Source organism: Hyperoodon ampullatus (genome assembly GCF_949752795.1).
Source record: "Hyperoodon ampullatus genome assembly, chromosome: 6".
NCBI classification, from domain to species: domain Eukaryota; kingdom Metazoa; phylum Chordata; class Mammalia; order Artiodactyla; family Ziphiidae; genus Hyperoodon; species Hyperoodon ampullatus.
Window position 1 is genome coordinate 83,243,914 of NC_136919.1, and position 18,371 is coordinate 83,262,284.

The following is an 18,371-nucleotide window of genomic DNA, read 5'->3' on the forward strand; positions in this document are numbered from 1 at the left end:
TTCACAAATTCTAGACATCATCTTCAAGCCTGTCTTTTCCGTTTTTCTGCTCTGCTTTCCCTCCCCTAGATTCTGAGCTGCTAAGTGTTATACTGAACTAAGTCTAAGAAGTGGACTCGGGAGGTGCTACAATTTTTTTTTTTTTTTTTGTGGTACGCGGGCCTCTCACTGTTGTGGCCTCTCCCGTTGCGGAGCACAGGGTCTGGACGCGCAGGCTCAGCGGTCATGGCTCACGGGCCCAGCCTCTCCATGGCATGTGGGATCCTCCTGGACCGGGGCATGAACCCACGTCCCCTGCATCAGCAGGCGGACTCCCAACCACTGCGCCACCAGGGAAGCCCAGGTGCTACAATTTTGACGGCCCTTTCTCAAGTAGCCAAGACTCAGTAGGGTTGCCGGGAACTGTGGTCCAGGCCAAGCTCTCACTCCACTGCCGAGAGCCCGAATGTGCCAGAGTGGAACTCATTGGAGGAGGGAAAGTGATGCATTAGAATTGCTGACAGCCCCTGGGTGCAGTAAAGTTCATCACAATCCCATGAACATTGACACAACAGACTCCAGGGTAAGGCATCCAAAAGACACAGCAGGAAAGAAGGAAGCTTGAAGGGGGAGAGCTGTGGCTTCTGGGTCTCCCCGCTGAAAATGTGTCAGATTTGATGACAGTGCTGAAAATGTGCTTTCTCTTTCCTTCCCTGAGCCTCAGCCCCAGGGCTCCTGTAATTGACTGTGGTGGGTATGAGTTATGAGTTCAGGGAGAGGGAGGCCCAGTGGAGTGAGTTGGCACTCCTCGGCTGTGACACGGAGGCCGCCAGGAAGCTGGGAGCCAGAGCGCTGCCTGGCCTTCGCAGAGGGCAGGCGGAAGCTCCATCGGGCATGCTCACTCATCAGGCCCCGCTCCAGACTTTTATGTGCTCTGACCTGCAAGTTTGGTCAAGTACCACCTTGCTGGAAGCCTTGTCAGTGGTTTCGAGGTGAAGGAACAGCAGTGAAATTGAGAAAACATTTGGTTTGCCTCAGGCAACTGGATTTAGGTGAGAAAATGCCAGTCCCTTTCCCATTGGCCCAGGGATTTTGGACAGTATTATTCCGGGAGGCTGAAGGCATGCTTCTCCCCCATCCTGACCAAAGTAGCTGTTTGCTAAATATTTCAGAGGGTGATGATGGTGTTTAAGAGCTGCCACAGTTCCAGTGTTTTTTTTTGCAAAACACCCCTGCCATCTCTGCCAAGTGTAAGGTTAGAGTTCAGGAAAAAAGGGAAAGGAGTGGAAACCCAAGTCAGAGACCCTCTCCAAAGGCCCACCTTTCTCATTTCTCTCTGCCTTTTGGGGACCCAACACGAGATCTTCATCTAGACTTCTCCCCCCTGGTGAGTTCGTACTGCTTATTTACTGACTTACACATTTTGAGCTCATTTTAGGTTTAAAACTGTCAGGTAGCTTCAAAAAAACATAGAACACTTGTGCAGACTTCCCCTAAAGTTGCACATTTATCTTATAGCAACAGGAGGAAGAGAAGACATTGATTTTTAGCCCAACCCCATTTGATTCATAGTGCTAGAGCTTACTAACACAACAATTGGTAGTTTCTTGATTTCCAAGATTTGAGATCTTGACAATAAAGAGATTTACAGATGCTGGAAAGATTAAAAAACAGAAGCTATCAGAGTACTGAGAATGCCTTACGTTGAAAAAAGAATAAAATGGATGAAATTAAAATTTCGGGCACCCAATTCTGAATATATGTACTCACACCTCCCCCTCAAATTTTTCCACTGTGATCAAAGTCATAGCAGTAGGGTCCATGGAAATTAGAAACAAAAGCTATTGCCATTTATATTTAAATAGCTTGGAGAATAAGACAATGCGTGCAGTGGAGCTGAATTAGTCACTAGAGAAGAGTGTTTCTCCCCATATGAGTATAACTTTTACAATCATTGCTCATGAGCCATGGAATTAAGTGGTACATTCTATTAAGAAGTAAGATGCTGATACACTTTTGGTATTTAGCAGATCACCCCATGTCCTCTGCTTAGAGAAATAATGAGAATGACTGCCCTTTCCTTTGCCAGCATTTGCCTCTTTTTATATTAATCTCAGCTGAATTGAACAATTTCTCCACTCTGTACAAAATAATGCTCGTCTTTGTATTCACTTGATATACAACTTGAGGGCATCCAGTTTTTGCAAGTACAGATCTGGGAATATCTTGAATGATTTATTCACAGAGTTGCAGGATTGGTCAAAGAGAACCAAAATCTATTAAGTGATTAACACTTTGTTTTAAGGTAAAATTGTCATTTTTGCAGATATCTAAAACTTAAGCTGTATTAAGGGCAGAATGGGGTGTAACTTTAAATGCTCAGTGGATTTTATCAATTACCTTGCCTTGGCTTTCAAATTGCCTAGAGGATGGTTGTTCAAAAGACAAATACACGTAGAATGAAGTCATGCCACTGTGTTTTTAATGCAGTGATAATCTTGATCCTAGAGTGAAGCTGGAGGGAATTCCGTGCCTTCCCAATTTAATCCCTGCCTTAAGATTGCATTTAATCAAAAGTGTGAATTTAACTCCAGGTGGCATTCAGACAGTAGAATTAGTTTAGGTACTTTAGAATTCCATTTCCTTTTAATACTTTTAAGCAATCAAAATTGGTTTTCGAATTTCCTCTCATTGCTTACATTAATTGTCCTAAAGTTTAAAATAGAAAAACCTGAAATCCAACTTTAAAAATGCAACATTTTTTGCCATTCAGGTATCTAATGAGTTCACATCACTGGCTTTTCCTTCTACCACTTCTATTCCATGTGCTGGGTGCATCTGTGTGCTTGCGTACACACACACACACACACACACACACACACTTTTTTTTTTTTAACAAAAATCAAATTCTATTTTACCCACTGGAAAGCATTTTGGCATGACTAGGAATAGGGAGCTATTTTTTCCCCTAGAGGACAAATTAAATTTGTCTCAAAAGACAAATATATTACATTTGAAACAAATATAAAATGTGTCATGCCTTCAAGGGATTTTAAGAAAGTTTAGGAAGTGACACATCAATGGGAAAATGAACCTAAAATCTTTTGAGATTATCTTTACTGGAAAGATAAAGGGAAAGCAAAATATAGATATAAATATATATAAATATATGTATTGTTATCGGACATAGGGGGAAAAAACTGTTGCTTATGGGTATTATTACTAGTGGCCAGGATGTGCAAAGTCTTAAGTTTAAATGTTTGAAAATAAGTGTTCCTTAAAGAAATATGCCCTAAGATGTTTTTTCTTATCAGCTTGGCACCTTTTCCTGTTTTGCTTTGAGTTGGTTTCCAGTCATTTTCCTGTTCTTATACTCTACCCCTGTAGCTGCTTTTAAAATCCTACTTCTTCTGCCATATCCTTTGCTTACGGACTAGTTGTTGACCGTTTAAGTACTGGAGATGCTCTTTGTTAGTCTGGGAGAATGCATCATTTAGCACTGTGGGATTCATTGGCTTTATTTAACCCTGGGCCCTTGTAGTTTATGAAAGACTGCTGATTTCTGTGTGAATATGCCAGGTTCTTGACCTGTGTCAACCACTACTTCATCTATGTTTATCCATTTTAATTGTAGACACTGTCTTTTGTTGCTTCTCAGACTTAGTTTGGGAAAGTGGAGGAAGTGGTTCCATCTCATAAGATAATCTGTACAGCAGTAGGTTTCAAGTCGAGGATCAAACCGAGACGGGTTCCATGATACATTAAAAGTATAGAATTACATATAGAAAGAACCCATCCTATTCATTGCTAGTAAAGTAATAACTTGTGATATCATCTTTCTGTTGTTGAAATATGAAATATCCTATTATATTTGGTAGAATTAAGTATACACCCTTTTTAGCACCCTCTCCTGTTTAAAATTTCCTGCTATTTTTTTAATAAGTAGAAGACTTAAACATGCCTAACAGAAAATGTATTAATTCTATGTAAAAATATTGTCTAGCCCTCTATACCTATTTATTGAGGGCCTGTTGTCAAGCATTGCCCTTGATACTAGGAATACTAAAACCTAGCTTCTTTCTTTCAAGGTAGTGCCAAGAAACATGCAATTAGAATACAAGGTACTAAGTCCTGTAAGAGCCTGCATTTGCATAGCACAACATATTTTGAGCCTCACACCAAAAATGTCATTTTACAGTTGAGAATATAGAACATTAAGGCTTATGTGATTTGTTCAAAGTGGACAGGCTAGTAATTGGTGGCATTCTACCAAGAGCTCAGGTAGCACACTTTCCCACTTCATTATTCTGTACTGCCTATCTGTGACATAGTCTAGTCCAGCTCTACCCATGTATGAAGAGCACATGCTAAATATTTTTACATATAGCCCTAGAAATAACCTCCTTGCTTTCTGAATAAACCTAATTTAATGTTAAATTGTTTTGTAAAATTTGTCCAACACAGATATTATATCCTTTTTTGTGGAGTTGCAGAGATGGTAATTGATATGTCTGAGATGGAAGGATTAAGTAACTTTGTCTTCTGATTAGTAATACAATGTTCCATACCTGCTGATACACTAAATAGCATTTTATGCCTTATCCTTTCCTTAGGCTTGAATGCTTCATACTTGGAATCCTTTCTATCCTAGAAGTCATTTTATAATTTCTTTGCTGTTTAGATGACATTGAAACTGTGATTTTTACTACATAATTGAAAGGACAGAATCTGTATCAAAGCTCCTTACTGGACCAGTTTATAGCGGCTAGCATCACACAAGTACCATTCCTAGATCTGGGCAGGAGGGTCTTCTGCCCAGGGCCTCATGCTTTAGAGGGCCTTGTTGAGCCTTTTTTTCAGCTGAGTTTGTCCCTACCAGCTGAGGAGTTGGTGGGGCCTTGGGGACATGCCCACCCTGAACCTGTGTGGCCTTCCAGACCATTTTCCTTGTACTCAGAAGCCCAGAATTAGTTGACCAGATGGCTGGGAACCAGCTTCCATGACTTGTGCGAGTCTCTTTCCTCATCCATCCACAGGAGGGCGAAATGCACTACTGGTATACCTACCCCTAGGCCTTGAGGGATTGCTGTAGGCATCTATGGCCCATGGATGAGCTGTAGATCAAATTACAGACACACATTGTTTTAGGGCTTTTGCATTAGCTATTCACATTGCCTGTAATATTTTCCTTGAGACATTTATATGGCTGGTTTCTTAATATTCAGGATTCTATTAAAATATCACATCTTTCAAAGAGGACTTTCTTGACCACCTTACCTAAAATAGCCGCCTCCTCCATAATCACTCTCAACCACCTTACGTTGTTTACTTTTTGCACCATTTAACACTATGAAAATCGATTATATAATCTTTTATTTATTTACATGCTTATGGTCTAACTCCAGTGGAATGGAAACTGCCTGAAGGCAGGAAATAGGTTATTTTGCTCACTGCCATTTTGTAGCATTCAGAACAGTGCCTGCCACATAGTAGGTACTTAATATAATATTTTTGGAGTGAATAGAGAAATGAAAGAAAAGACCTTGAGGGTGGGGAATAAATTTTACTGCTTTAACTAGATGTAACCATTCATTTTTCCCTTTCATACATCATCTTACCAGAAATGGGGAGGAAAAAAACTAGACAACAAATTAGGAAATTAAATTAGAAGTGTGCAAATAATAGTGGAATAGTTTAAGGGAATAAATATAACTTTAATTCTCTAAAAGTAAGTAATACAGTCAGAACCATAATGCCATGAGCTTTTCATGAAACAAAATAGAACATGATTAAATTGATGACACATTTAAAAATATAGGGCTCTCTTGGAGAAAGCCAGCTAATTATAAAATTTTAGGGCAGTTAGTTTTTCACTGTGGGCTGCATTGTCTTCTATTACCCTCTTCTAAACATATGTGCAGTATTTATTTCACAACTTTCTTCTCAATGACCTTTAAAAATTGTATGATTCCTCATATTCCTGACTAGATGATTCTTTAACATAAGCCTCTGATGTCTGCAGTCATTAAATAGGATTCAGTGTGCCTATCTCAAGGAAGTCAAGTGAAAATTCTCCTTCAAATAAACAATAATGCTTATTTTGTTCACAAGTAGCCCTCTGAAATAAGCAGAATTCAAACAATTATGGTTGTTTTCTTCAAAAAGAGTGATCAAATCAAATAACAATGTGAGTATTTAGTAACTCACTGATTACCAGTTAGTGAGCAAGAGTTAAAGACTATTATACGCTGAACGCATACTTTTACTAGATTCTCTGATTCTCTCAATGATTACCTCTGATTTCTTGATCAGAATTTTAGAAAACTTTTGGGATATGTTGGCTTCAGATTTTAAGGTTTGGAAGTAGCTTGTCAGTGCCAAATCGTCTCCATCAATCCCTTACTTCCAAAGGAAAAAATGACACGGCTGGTATGTACTTAACTAGTACTTTTTGTTTGTTTGTTTTCAAAGTCAGAGAAGAAAACAGAGGGGAGAAATCTTTTCATGCTCCTTTCCCCCATTTTGTCAAAAAAGAATATGAAAGATGGAATCCCACATATTTTATTTGCTGGCGTCTGCTTCATCAAATCACGAAAGTAGTAATATATTTACTATGTTCCTTTCTAAATATTAATCTTGCATCTGCACAGAATGACTTAAGATCATCTGTCCACAGGAGCACCTATCTCACCTCTGTATTGTGTTTAACTCAAACTTTTCATTCCCAGTCACATCAGAGAGTAGACCACATACATCGACAAAAATTTCAGAGTCAGAAGAAAGAGAGTAGAGAGCATATTTAGTCTGTCTTCTATCATTTTACAGATGAAGGAGGCCCACGAAGATTTTGCAAGGCCACACAGGTGGCTGGTGGCACATCTGAGATTGTAAACCAAGTTCCCCAAATTCAACCACTTCTCTTGTTTATTTACCCACCTTTTCTCAATATTGGCCATGTTATAATATACTATAAAATCATCTAAGGTACTTTTTATATACTATTTTTCTCATTATTGCTTTTAAAATATGTTGTAATTTAGGCATTTGGTCACATTTGATACCATTGGATTACATAATAGTAACCAATGGAACATGTTAAATTAAAGGAAATTTTAAATTGTTTGTATAGGTGACATACTCACATAGTTCAAAAGGAATAAGGTATTAAAGGGCCTACAGTAAAAGTTTTCCCTCGTATTCCTGCATCTCAATCACCTGGTTATTCCCCCAGAAAGCAATCAGTGTTATCAGGGTTTTTTGTGTACAGTAGTTACCTCAGAGAGGTGCAAAAATTGTAGTATCTTTTATAGACTGTTTGTACCTTCCTTTTTTTTTTTTTTTTCATTTTAGACTACATCATGGAGACTATTCTGTGAATACATAAAGCCCACTTCATTATCTTTTATGGTTGCATTGTGCTCCATTATATTGATATGTCATTGTTTATTTAATTCCTATCAGTGTATATTCAGGTTGTTTATTACTCTCAGTTATTACTAGAAGTGCTTCAATAAATAACGTTGTATATTTACATGTGTTAATAAAAATGTAGGGTAGCAGAAAGTAACACAACGTTGTAAATCAACTATACTTAAATAAAATATTTTTTGAAAATGTAGGGTAAATTTCTAAAAGTAGAATGACTTATTTTAGGAATTTTGTAGGTAATGTCCAGTTACTGTCCATAGAGTTGTATAGATTTACATTCCCATCCCCATTATATGAGGATGACTATTTTATCATTCCTCCCTAGTAGTATGGCATCAATATTTAGAATGTTTATATCTGAAAGGTGAGATGTGAAAAGCCATATCTTGGTGTGGTTTTAATTTGCTTTTTTGTATTTATATGCATGAGGTTAGGCATGTTTTTATATGTTTAAGAAACTTGATTTACCTGTTTGGAGATTATTGTACTCTTTTGCCTGTTTTCCTATCGAATTTTTCTCTTACTGATTGTAGGAACTCTTTTTTTTTTAAATTTTAATTATTTATTTTTTTGGCTGCATTGGGTCTTCGTTGCTGCATGTGGGCTTTCTCTAGTTGTGGCGAGCAGGGGCTACTCTTCATTGCTGTGTGTGGGCTTCTCATTGTGGTGGCTTCTCTTGTTGCCGAGCACGGGCTCCAGGCACGTGGGCTTCAGTAGTTGCGGCCCACGGGCTCAGTAGTTGTGGCTCGTGGGCTCTAGAGCTCAGGCTCAGTAGTTGTGGCTCACGGGCTTAGTTGCTCCGTGGCATGTGGGATCTTCCCGGACCAGGGCTCAAACCCATATCCCCTTGCATTGGCAGGTGGATTCTTAACCACTGCGCCACCAGGGAAGTCCCAGGAACTCTTTATATTTGAGGGAAAGAGCCTTTGTCCATGGTAGCAGCTATAAATGTTTCTCTAGTTTGTCTTTTACCTTGTTTATGAAGTAATTTTTGCCACGCCAAATTTATGTTTTCTGTAGTAGAATGTATCCATTTTTCCAAATCACTTTTGTGGTTTTTATTATACTTAGACAAGCATCATCCACTCTAAGGTTATTTTTCAAAATTTCCTATGTTTCTCATGGGACTTATATGGGTTTATTTGTTTACTTTTACTTTTAAATATGATTCATTTGGAACTGACCCTGATTAAGATGTGGGAATGGTTTTAATTTTATTTTTTTCCCGAGTTGGTTCGTGTTTCAACATCATTTATAAAGTAATCTGTTTTCCCTCATTGCTTTAGGATAGCAGCCGTATCATATACTATATTCTTACATATTTTCTGTCGGTTTCTTGACTTTCCATCCCGTTCCATTGATATATCAATACCTGTAGACATTTGCTATCAGTATGTGTTTCAGTCATTAGCTTTAATGTATTTTAATATCTAAAGGGCTGATTTCTCCTCACTGTAGAGATACTACATATTTTTTAAATTTCAGTTTTATTGAGGCATAATTGACATATAAAACTAAAATATTTGAAGTGTACCTCACTGTGATTTGATATATTTGATCTATTGGAAGTATCCCCCCATCTAGTTAACACATCCATCACTTCACATGTTTATCTTTTTTTTTTTTTCTTGAGAACATTTAAGTTCTACTCTCATAGCAAATTTCAATTATACAATATAGTGTTATCAGCTATTGTCACCATGTTATTCATTAGATCCTCAGACCTTATTCATCTTACAGCTGTAAGTTTGTACATTTTACCAACTTCTCCCTATTTCCCCCACCCGCAGCCCCTGGCAGCCACTTTTTTACCTTTTTTTTATGAGTTTGACTTTTTTTTTTAGATTCTACATATAAGTGATACCATGCAGTATTTGTCTTTCTTGTGATAGATACCATAATTGGTTTTCTGTTTATATTTATATGATAACTTATATAATGTAGATTCATAGGCTAACATCCTCTTTTCTCTGATTGCTGACAAATTTCCTTCCCTGTGTGTATAGTGTCAGAAAGATGGTAAATTCCAAAATCATGATATATGAGTTCAACTGAGACTGTGGGTAGGCTTCCCATAATCATCAATTAACGTGCTTTGCTTGACAAGTGAAACTGATGAAAGAGAACATGTTTAGACAAAGATTCTGAAGTGGCAAATGCCCACTGGTCATGTGGACCATGCAGGCAGGTGAGCTCTGTGAGTAGAGGGAGGGGCTGTCCTTAACACCCCATACCACACATGTGGTTTAACTAATGGAGGCTAGATTGATTTCAGAGGTCTAAAGGTTTTTATACTCTGGCTTAAATGTAGATCCATAATATATAGGAAATAGAACTTTTAGAAGTTAAACCAGTGAGGGAAAGCACACAGTTTTCCTTTTTTCCTGGGCTGACCATAGTTTTATGAAAATGAATTTCTAACTGGTTTTTCTTTGCACTGGGCTTCTTGGCAAGAAGTGAAATCTGTATAATGCATTACCTCTGAGCTCTTTTTTTTAAGGTCTCAAGGACAGACATATGGATAATGGTTTAAAAATATAAATATGCTCTTTCCAGTCATAGAAATCTTCAGACCCAAGGGGTGCTTTTCCCGCTTTCCCAAAAATGTAGGGCTATAGACTCATACTCGTAAAGCACCAAAACAAAATACATGGTATCTGACACTAAAAAAAACCAACTGTACTTTTCTTGAGTATTGCAGCCCTGTGATCAGACAGAGTGACTTATAGTCAAATGTAGATGCCAACTTGCTGTGCTACCTTCTAGCCCTGTAACTAAGCATTTTTGTTTGGTAAAGTTACAGAAGAGATGGTGTTTGGTGAGGTATTTTGTTCTATTTTAGTACCTATAGTTCATCTGGGAAAATGGCTGTCACTTGGTTTTCTCACATACTTATCCCATTTGTCCATTTGTGTGTGTGTGTGTGTGTGCGTGCGTGTGCATGCACACATGTAGGGAGAAGTACATACTTACAGTGTCATTGTAGAGACAGTTATCCACCCTACCCTACTGTAGACTTGTTCTGAGCTTGAGCCATCTCTTTATTGAGTCCACAAGAGATTTGACACCTTCTGATTTGTGAACACATATATGTTGGCAATTCAGGATTTATGGAGGCTCTCTTAGGAAAGACCACTGCCAATATATAATTAGTTTGAAAAGCATTTGGTCTAAACAGATCTGCAGCCTTCTTTTACCAAGTGTGCAAATATGAACTAGTTCCATCTTATTGGGATAAGTCTTAAGAGACAGTACTATAAGGACTGTAAATGTAATTTGCATAGTCAAAATTTTCATAAATGGTCTAATTAGTATAGTGATAGATCCTGCATCACATGTCATTCATGAAGATAATGACATTTTTATGAAGTGGAGAATTGTAGAATAATTGCTAAATATTCCTTGATAAAATTAAGTCCATCAAACGCAAAGATTATTCTTAGTCATCTTTATATTCCCAGTACAGTATCTGGTATTGAATAAGCACTTACTGCGTATTGAATGAATAAATGACTTTATGAAACTCATTTCTTAGAAAGATTGTTTGAAATAAAGAGATTAAAATGTTTTCTGGAAATAGACAAAATACATGCACGCTCATGCTTGCTGCTCCACTTTGATTGAGAAGGAAATTGATTTTGTTCTGTATTTTTAGAAACATGGTCACTTTAAAAATTACTCTCTTCATTTAAAAAAATTACACACAATTTTAATGCCCCATTAGTTTCAGTGTGATTTCTAAATAGCAGTCTCTTGGAGTAAAGAAAAAACAAGATCCTTATTAGCTTGCCTGACAGCTATTGTCCAATAGTTTAAAGAAATAACATGTAATACCTTTTGTCCAGTGTGCACACGTGTGTGCATGTGTGTGTGATGTAGAATGATTCAGTGCCACTGAGTCACTTGGTCTAGATTAATTAAAGCAGGAACAGAAAACTTTCATTTTCCAGTATATTATTTTTCATTTATTGACTTTTCTCTGTACTGATAATTTTGTTTAAGTTACCTAGCAGAAAATGCACATATATGATGCTTAGCTGTGATCCAAATCATAAATAGATCTTATTTAGGAGGCTGTGTGATTCTGTTTGCCTTGTTAGTGATGTAACTAAGAATTCACTATTTAAATTCATCTTGCATACCAATCTTCTTGTTGAATAATATTTCCCAATATGAGAATCATAGAAATTTATTAGTTGGGCTTTGGCCTTAGTACCTTGTTTATAGCTATGCATTTTGAGCTTCTTAATTGGTCCTTTAGTATTCCTTCTCCTCCAGTAATCTTTGAAGTAGGCAAGAGAGGTTCTGAAATCTTTATTGAATGGATGGGTATGGAATCATAGATCATAGTAGTGGACCACAAAGTCTTCCCTCCCCCACCAGTTTTTAATTCCTTTGTGGAGAGTAGAGATACATGGTGGAAGGGAACATTTTAGAGTATTACAACTGAATTAGCTATGGCCAGAAGAAATCAAACAAAGAGAATTTAGGAACAAATGGTAGAACGCCACCGGGCTGATACTGTATCTGAGATGCTCCGTTCAAAACGAAGCATGCTTATTCTTATATTGCCATAATGATTAACTGTTTTTAAAAGTACCCCCATTCATACCCATACCATTTAGGTTACAATTCTGTATTAAACTCAAAGTTCCCAGTTGCTTTTTAAAAACTAATTGTGGCTAAATGTTAAGACTTTCTCAAATGTACAGGGTTTGAATTTTGGAGCTGGCAGGAAACCTATGGCTCAGACAGTTGAGTGACTTCTCCAATTTTGTACCAGAGACAAGTCTAGGGTTTTGGTTTTCTGATTACCTGAATAGTGCTTTTTCCACCACTCTGTTGTAGACAGCCATTTTTTTAAAAAAAATTTGTGATCCTAGAGCATTTGATCCGAGGATAATTCTTTTAATTTGATGTGTAATCCAAGACCATTTAAAATTTTTGATATAAACTGTGGCCTGTGGGCCAAATCCAGCCTCCCACCTGTTTTTATACATCAAGTTTTATTGGAACATAGTCACACCCATTTGTTTATGTGCTGTCTGTGGTGTTACAATGGCAGAATGAGTAGTTACAACAGAGATTGTATGACCTGCAAAACCAAAGATATTTATTATCTGGACATTTAGAGAAGTTTTCTAGCCCTTAGTGTAAGGTCAGGATGAATAAATTAGCTTTAAAAAATAACACTATCAATTTGCAATAAGTTGGGAATAAAATATGCTCTCTGAAAAAGCTAAAGGGGTGAGCATGTTGTTGAGAAATATGAATGATCTGTCATAAAAGACTACAAAGCCTACCTGCATTAAAGATAAAATAGAACCAGGTTTCTAGGGAATCTCTATGCTCTGGAGATTCTAGTTGCCAGAATGAAACCTGTGACTTAAACAGAGCTGACTCAAGATGGAAATGTCCCAGACTGTCATTTATGTTGTGCTAACCCTGATGGAACTTGAACACTCACCAAATGTCCTTCTTGGCAGGTGGAGTGGATCCAACAACAAGTGGTAAAAAAACGGACCAAGAGGGATTATGACTTTAGCCACGCCCAGTCCACTTACTTCAATGATCCCAAGTGGCCAAGCATGTGGTATATGGTGAGTTTGCCTGGCCTGGGGCCATGGCGTTCTGTTCTGTGTTGTGCAGTGATTGTCTGTTAGGACTGGGAGGACACAGAAACAGTGACCAGGGACTTTTTCCTGTTTCAAGATGGAGATTGATGGCCTGTGATGTTTTCTGGATCTTTTTTGAACTTAGCTCTCTGGTTCTAAGGAGGAAGAAGGGAGTTTTGATTCTGAAGCTATTTCTGTTTGAGATCTTACTCTGTGTAGTAGCTTGGTAAGTTTGGGCAAGAAGATAGAAAAATATACTAAGGGCAGACACCCTGAGACCTAGCAATAGTTGTGTTCAGCTCTGTTACTCAGCTACCCCACCCTGAAACCAGCCTGGTTAATGGTACTGGGTCTTGGAAATCACTGAAATGACTTTGCAAGTAGGTAACAGATTCCTGACTTTAGTTGTCTAAATGTACCTTCTCACTTTGGGTAACAATTTTTAAAACTAGACTAGGAAAAAAGCAGTTGAAAAGTATTTGACTTGTAGCTAGTTCATTGGTTCAAGCAAAAACTTTCAGTGAGGGAAATTTAACATATTGGGAAGAGTGATCTAGAAATTTACTTGATGTTGCCTCCTTTGAAAATATATTGACACTTCTCTAGTCTTAGGGTTTTATATTCATGATACCTGAGAAATTGATTAGAATATGTTACTTATTCTTAATCATGAAATTCATATGTTACCAATTTGCTCTATAATCTGCAAAAGACCTTAGCTTTTCTCTTTTTTGAAAATCTTTATTGCAAATTGTTGCCAGAGTTATCTCCTCTAGTCTATCTTGTTTTTTGCACTCCCTGACCCTGCTTCTCTACAAATCCATTGCATTCCACATACTTGTCTGATGCTTTTCTGCCTCCCTGCATTTCATTCCTTCTGCCCAGAGTGGTCTTTTGCCCTTCCCCACATCCTCGGTTCAGGATTGTCCGTCCCTCAGACCCCACACCCAAGGCTGACTATTTCATGTCTCCCATGTCCTCACGTGTCCGTGTTTGTTCTTCCTCTGCTCTCCTGGGCCCTCTATCTCTGCCACTCCTGGCATCCTTCCCTTGGCACTTTGTTTCATAGTTGTTGTATTTTTAAATCTGCTCTGTTACTTTGGGCAGAGGGTCACTTATATCCTCCCATCTGAGAATCTAACCTAGCACCTAGCAACACTAGGAATTTGTGTTTATTTGGACATGGGCGAATGTAGCTGGTGTTTCTCCCAGTTTCCCTTTTCTTAGTCTTACCTGGAAGTGGAAGGTTGTGGAAAGATTTTGGACCCCAAACAGAATTTTACACAGAAAACTCTTTCATGCATAAGGGGGAAAAAAGGAGCCATAAAGCTAAGTTCAAAGGGAGGTGGGACTCTAAACAGCATTTGACTAGAAATCACCTGAGGGGACAGTAAGACATTTGACAGCTTATTAGCTCCAAGACCAAGAAAGAGTGAACCACAAGGGAAGGCATTAGAGGGAGTGTGGGCAGGAGCTAAGGAGCTTTGTCTGTGCTGACAAGATGATAAGGATGTAATGGGATTAAGAGATAGGATGCAAGTAAAATCCCTCTACACCCCTGCTTATAAGGCTGGGGGGAGTGAGACCCTCTTTGCCTTACGTTTCTTTTTGCAAGAAAGAACCAAATTGCCGTCTGCACATGTCCCACTGGAAAGTGGAAGTGTACAGCAGCTTTCCCCTACCCTCTCACCACTCCAGCATGGCAGGTTAGGCTGTCGTAGGAGCCATGGCCAAGGTGATGCCAAAGGTTTCAGTGCTTATAGAGTGAGATACCCTCACTCCCAGAAACCACTGCCATTTCTTTGGAAATTCTCTTTTGATGTAAGAAAAGGTTGAGAGGGAAGAGCTTTTGTTTGGCCATTTAAAATATTGGATATTTTTCAACACATATTTGATGGTAATAATTTAAATAGGTAACATTCATCGAGCACTTGGCACATGCCAGGCAATGTGCTCATACTTTATTTGTGCTAATATTTTTCTAATGTAGTGTGAACAAAAGTGTGCATTAATATTGGCCCCGTGTTATAAGAGTGAGAAATCTGAGGCTCATCAAATTTAGGCCATTTGCCTAAGATCACCCAGCCTGAGAATGGTGGAGCAGAGATGCCAAACCAGGCAGATTGATGGGAGTCCAGGGGATTAAAGTGGCATTCTATCCCCATCCTTCTACTATTTACAAGCACCGTCATAAGGAAGACACTACTCCAGCCCTCCAGGAACTTCTAATCTATCCATGGAGAAATAGCTGAAATACAAGGCAGAATGGTGGGTGCCCTGTAGGATGGGCAAAGTATCTTGGGGACAACCAAAATACTTCAAAACTTCCTATTACATACATACTGTTCCCTTAATGAAAGGGGTGGGAAATAGGTTACACACCGTATGTTTATCTGTCAGGAATGGTGACAGAATAGGAGTCAGAACTTCAAATCTGCAAACATGGATTCAAATCCCCATTATTTCACTTACTACGCCCACGATTGCATCAGTTAAACTCTCATCAGCTGTAAAATAAGAGTATCTAGCTCTTACGTATGAGTTAGCTATTGCTGCATAATAAATTACAGAGCTTAGTTTTTAAGACAGTGATCTTCTGGGTTCTGTGGGTCAGGCATTCAGACAGGGCCCAGTGGTGACGACTTCTCTGTTCTGTGATGTCTGGGGCTTCAGCTGGAAGACTCAAAGGTATGACTAGAGCTGGAGGGTCCACTTCTAAGGTGGCCTAGTCACGTGGCTGGTTCCTCTCCATGTGGGCCTCACCGTGGGGCTGCTGGAGTGTCCACTTGGCTCCATGGCTCCGTCTTCCCCCAGCGCAAGTGATTCAAGAGGTTGTGTCAAGAAGCGGTGACGTCTTTTATGATCTAAGCTCAGAAGTCGCAGTTACTTCTGTAATCTTCTCTTGGCCACATGTATGAACTCTGATTCAGTGTGTGAGGGAACTACATAAGCATGTGTGTACTACTAGGAGGGAAGGATGGTTGGGAAGCTTGTTACCATAATGAAATGAAATACTGCACAGGAAGCCTTTAGCACACTGCCTGACACTAGAAAACTCTCAGTAAATTATAATTGTTATTCTTCTCTTTTTAATTACAATACATGCTGTTTTCTTTTTATCTGTTTTAATTGCTACTAGTTGAAGGGGGATGTGACCACATGTGCAGTGGGCATCCTTCAGAGCGCTCTGGTGACATGTCAGTGACACAGCTGGGGAAGGTGCTGATTTCCTTCTTCCTTTTTCTGAGCCCTTGGCCCTGCTGCAGTGTTTCTGAGGGCTGCTTGGTGAGCCTCCATAGGGTCCTACCCTCAGCTCGTTAGCCTAGGCCTGGTCCTGTCAGTCTATATTTATCACAGGAGAACAGAGATTAAAGAATGGCATGAAGTGTGCCTGAGTGTCTCTTTTAATTAATTTAAAAGCTTTGCCCCTGTCACTCCTCCCCTTGGAAACTGGTATGTGAAACCATTATGTCTAGCCTTGAGGCTTGGGCAGTATATTCAAGGAAAGGTGTATATACAAGAGTTTGTTATGGAGATGACGGCTGTCTAATTACTCCTCTGACCTGAAACACTGTGCTCAGGCTTCCAGGAGTTGGGAGGGTCTAGGCGTAGAAACAGAGCTCACTTCTCATTGCACTGACAGATGCCAGCATCTCCTCTTTGTCAGCATGGTGGCAAGCACTGAGGATTTAGGAAAACATGATTCGTGCTTCCTAAGATCAGTAACGCAGGAGAGGAATACATAAGCGCCAATGAAAGTTTGCTGGGCCAGCAACTCCTCCCTAAACGTTTCTCCGAGATCATGTGCATACACCCAGCTCCATGGGCTTTGGGTTGTAATTTTTGCTTGTAGATTTGCTTCTTCCATTAAAATGTCCTGAGTAGTTTTTTTTGGTTTTGTTTGGTTTTTACATCTTTATTGGAGTGTAATTGCTTTACAATGGTGTGTTAGTTTCTGCTTTATAACAAAGTGAATCAGCTATACATATACATATGTTCCCATATCTCTTCCCTCTTGCATCTCCCTCCCTCCCACCCTCCCTATCCCACCCCTCTAGGTGGTCACAAAGCACGGAGCTGATCTCCCTGTGCTATGCAGCTGCTTCCCACTAGCTATCTATTTTACGTTTGGTAGTAGTTTTTAATGGATATCCAAGCTTGGGTCCCACTATCAGAGATTGTTATTTTTGGTATAGAGGAGGGCTCAGGCAGTAGGATTTCATCAGAATTCCCTGGTGATTCTAGTATGCAGCCAGGAGTCCTGAGTTATTCACTGCCCGTGTCTGTGGTAAATGCTCAATAAATGCTAATCAAATAATAGATGAGTAAACTGGACATCTATGATCATGTAGAGAAAATAATTGCTCACGTTTATTGAGTCTTTGTCAAACATTTTGCCAGACTTTCACATGTATATTATCTTATTGCCAGTGTTCCAGTGAGCTGGGAACTATTATGGTCTTCATTTTACACGGAGGAATAAAGCAGAGACAAGTTAAGTAACTTGCCCAAAGTCACACTCTTTACCAGGGGCAGATCCTGGTGTTCAAATCCAGTCACTCTGACTCCAGAGGCTAGACTTCCAACTTCTGAGTCCCTGGACCTCATGCTAGCTGGCATCAGAATCACCTGGAGGGATTGCTGCCCACCCCTCTCACGCCCCCCAGCGGAGATTTGGGAATTTGCATTTCTAACAAGTTCCCAGTTGAGCTGATGCTGTTTGACTCTCAGGACTACTTTGAGATCTCCGTGCTCTATCATATTTTCAACAGGAGGTTTATGTGAACACAGCTGGCCTCCATCTTCCCATTATCAGTTGGAGGAAGAAGAGCTTTTTAAAAACTTATGAGACACTTTAAAGTGCACTTGGTTGATTTAATTTGTTCCTCTTGATCTTATACCTTTTTCTTACAAAATTTTCTATTTGAGAAGCTGGCAGCTTTAATATAAGAAGATATTTTCACTTTACTTGCACTGATTGAAAAATATCCTTGGCTTATGTAGTCTTTCAAGATGTTCCACAGACAAAGGATATCTGATAGGAAAGGTTGTGAAGATTTGGCCAAGTCTTTGGGAACTCAGTGTAATAGACATGGTTTTAATGTACCCAGCTGGTATAATGGACAATTTTGACCCCCTGAAGAAAATTCAGTTTGACTCTAGAGATAGCAAGGCTAAGTAAGATACCTCCTCAAGGGTCTGGGAATGCCAATTGAGCAAATTCAGGGAGTTAAATTTTTTTTAATTGTTACAAAATATTTAAGACATGCAAAAATTTGAAAGAATACCACAAATGCAGGTCCACCCACCCCCAATCTAAGGAATAGAACGTTAGGTATACAGTTGAAG

At 39.0% G+C, this 18,371-nt stretch overlaps 1 protein-coding gene across 1 annotated transcript in view; it reads left to right on the forward strand.

Moving 5' to 3' along the window:
• PCSK5 (proprotein convertase subtilisin/kexin type 5) overlaps positions 1-18,371 on the forward strand; it is a gene marked incomplete at its 5' end in the record, with an annotated part of 318,876 nt that overhangs the window by 68,563 nt on the left and 231,942 nt on the right. The window contains one exon of the mRNA XM_079705774.1: positions 12,894-13,007. Within this exon, the coding sequence (XP_079561900.1) occupies positions 12,894-13,007 (114 nt within the window). The remainder of the gene's footprint in view (positions 1-12,893; positions 13,008-18,371) is intronic.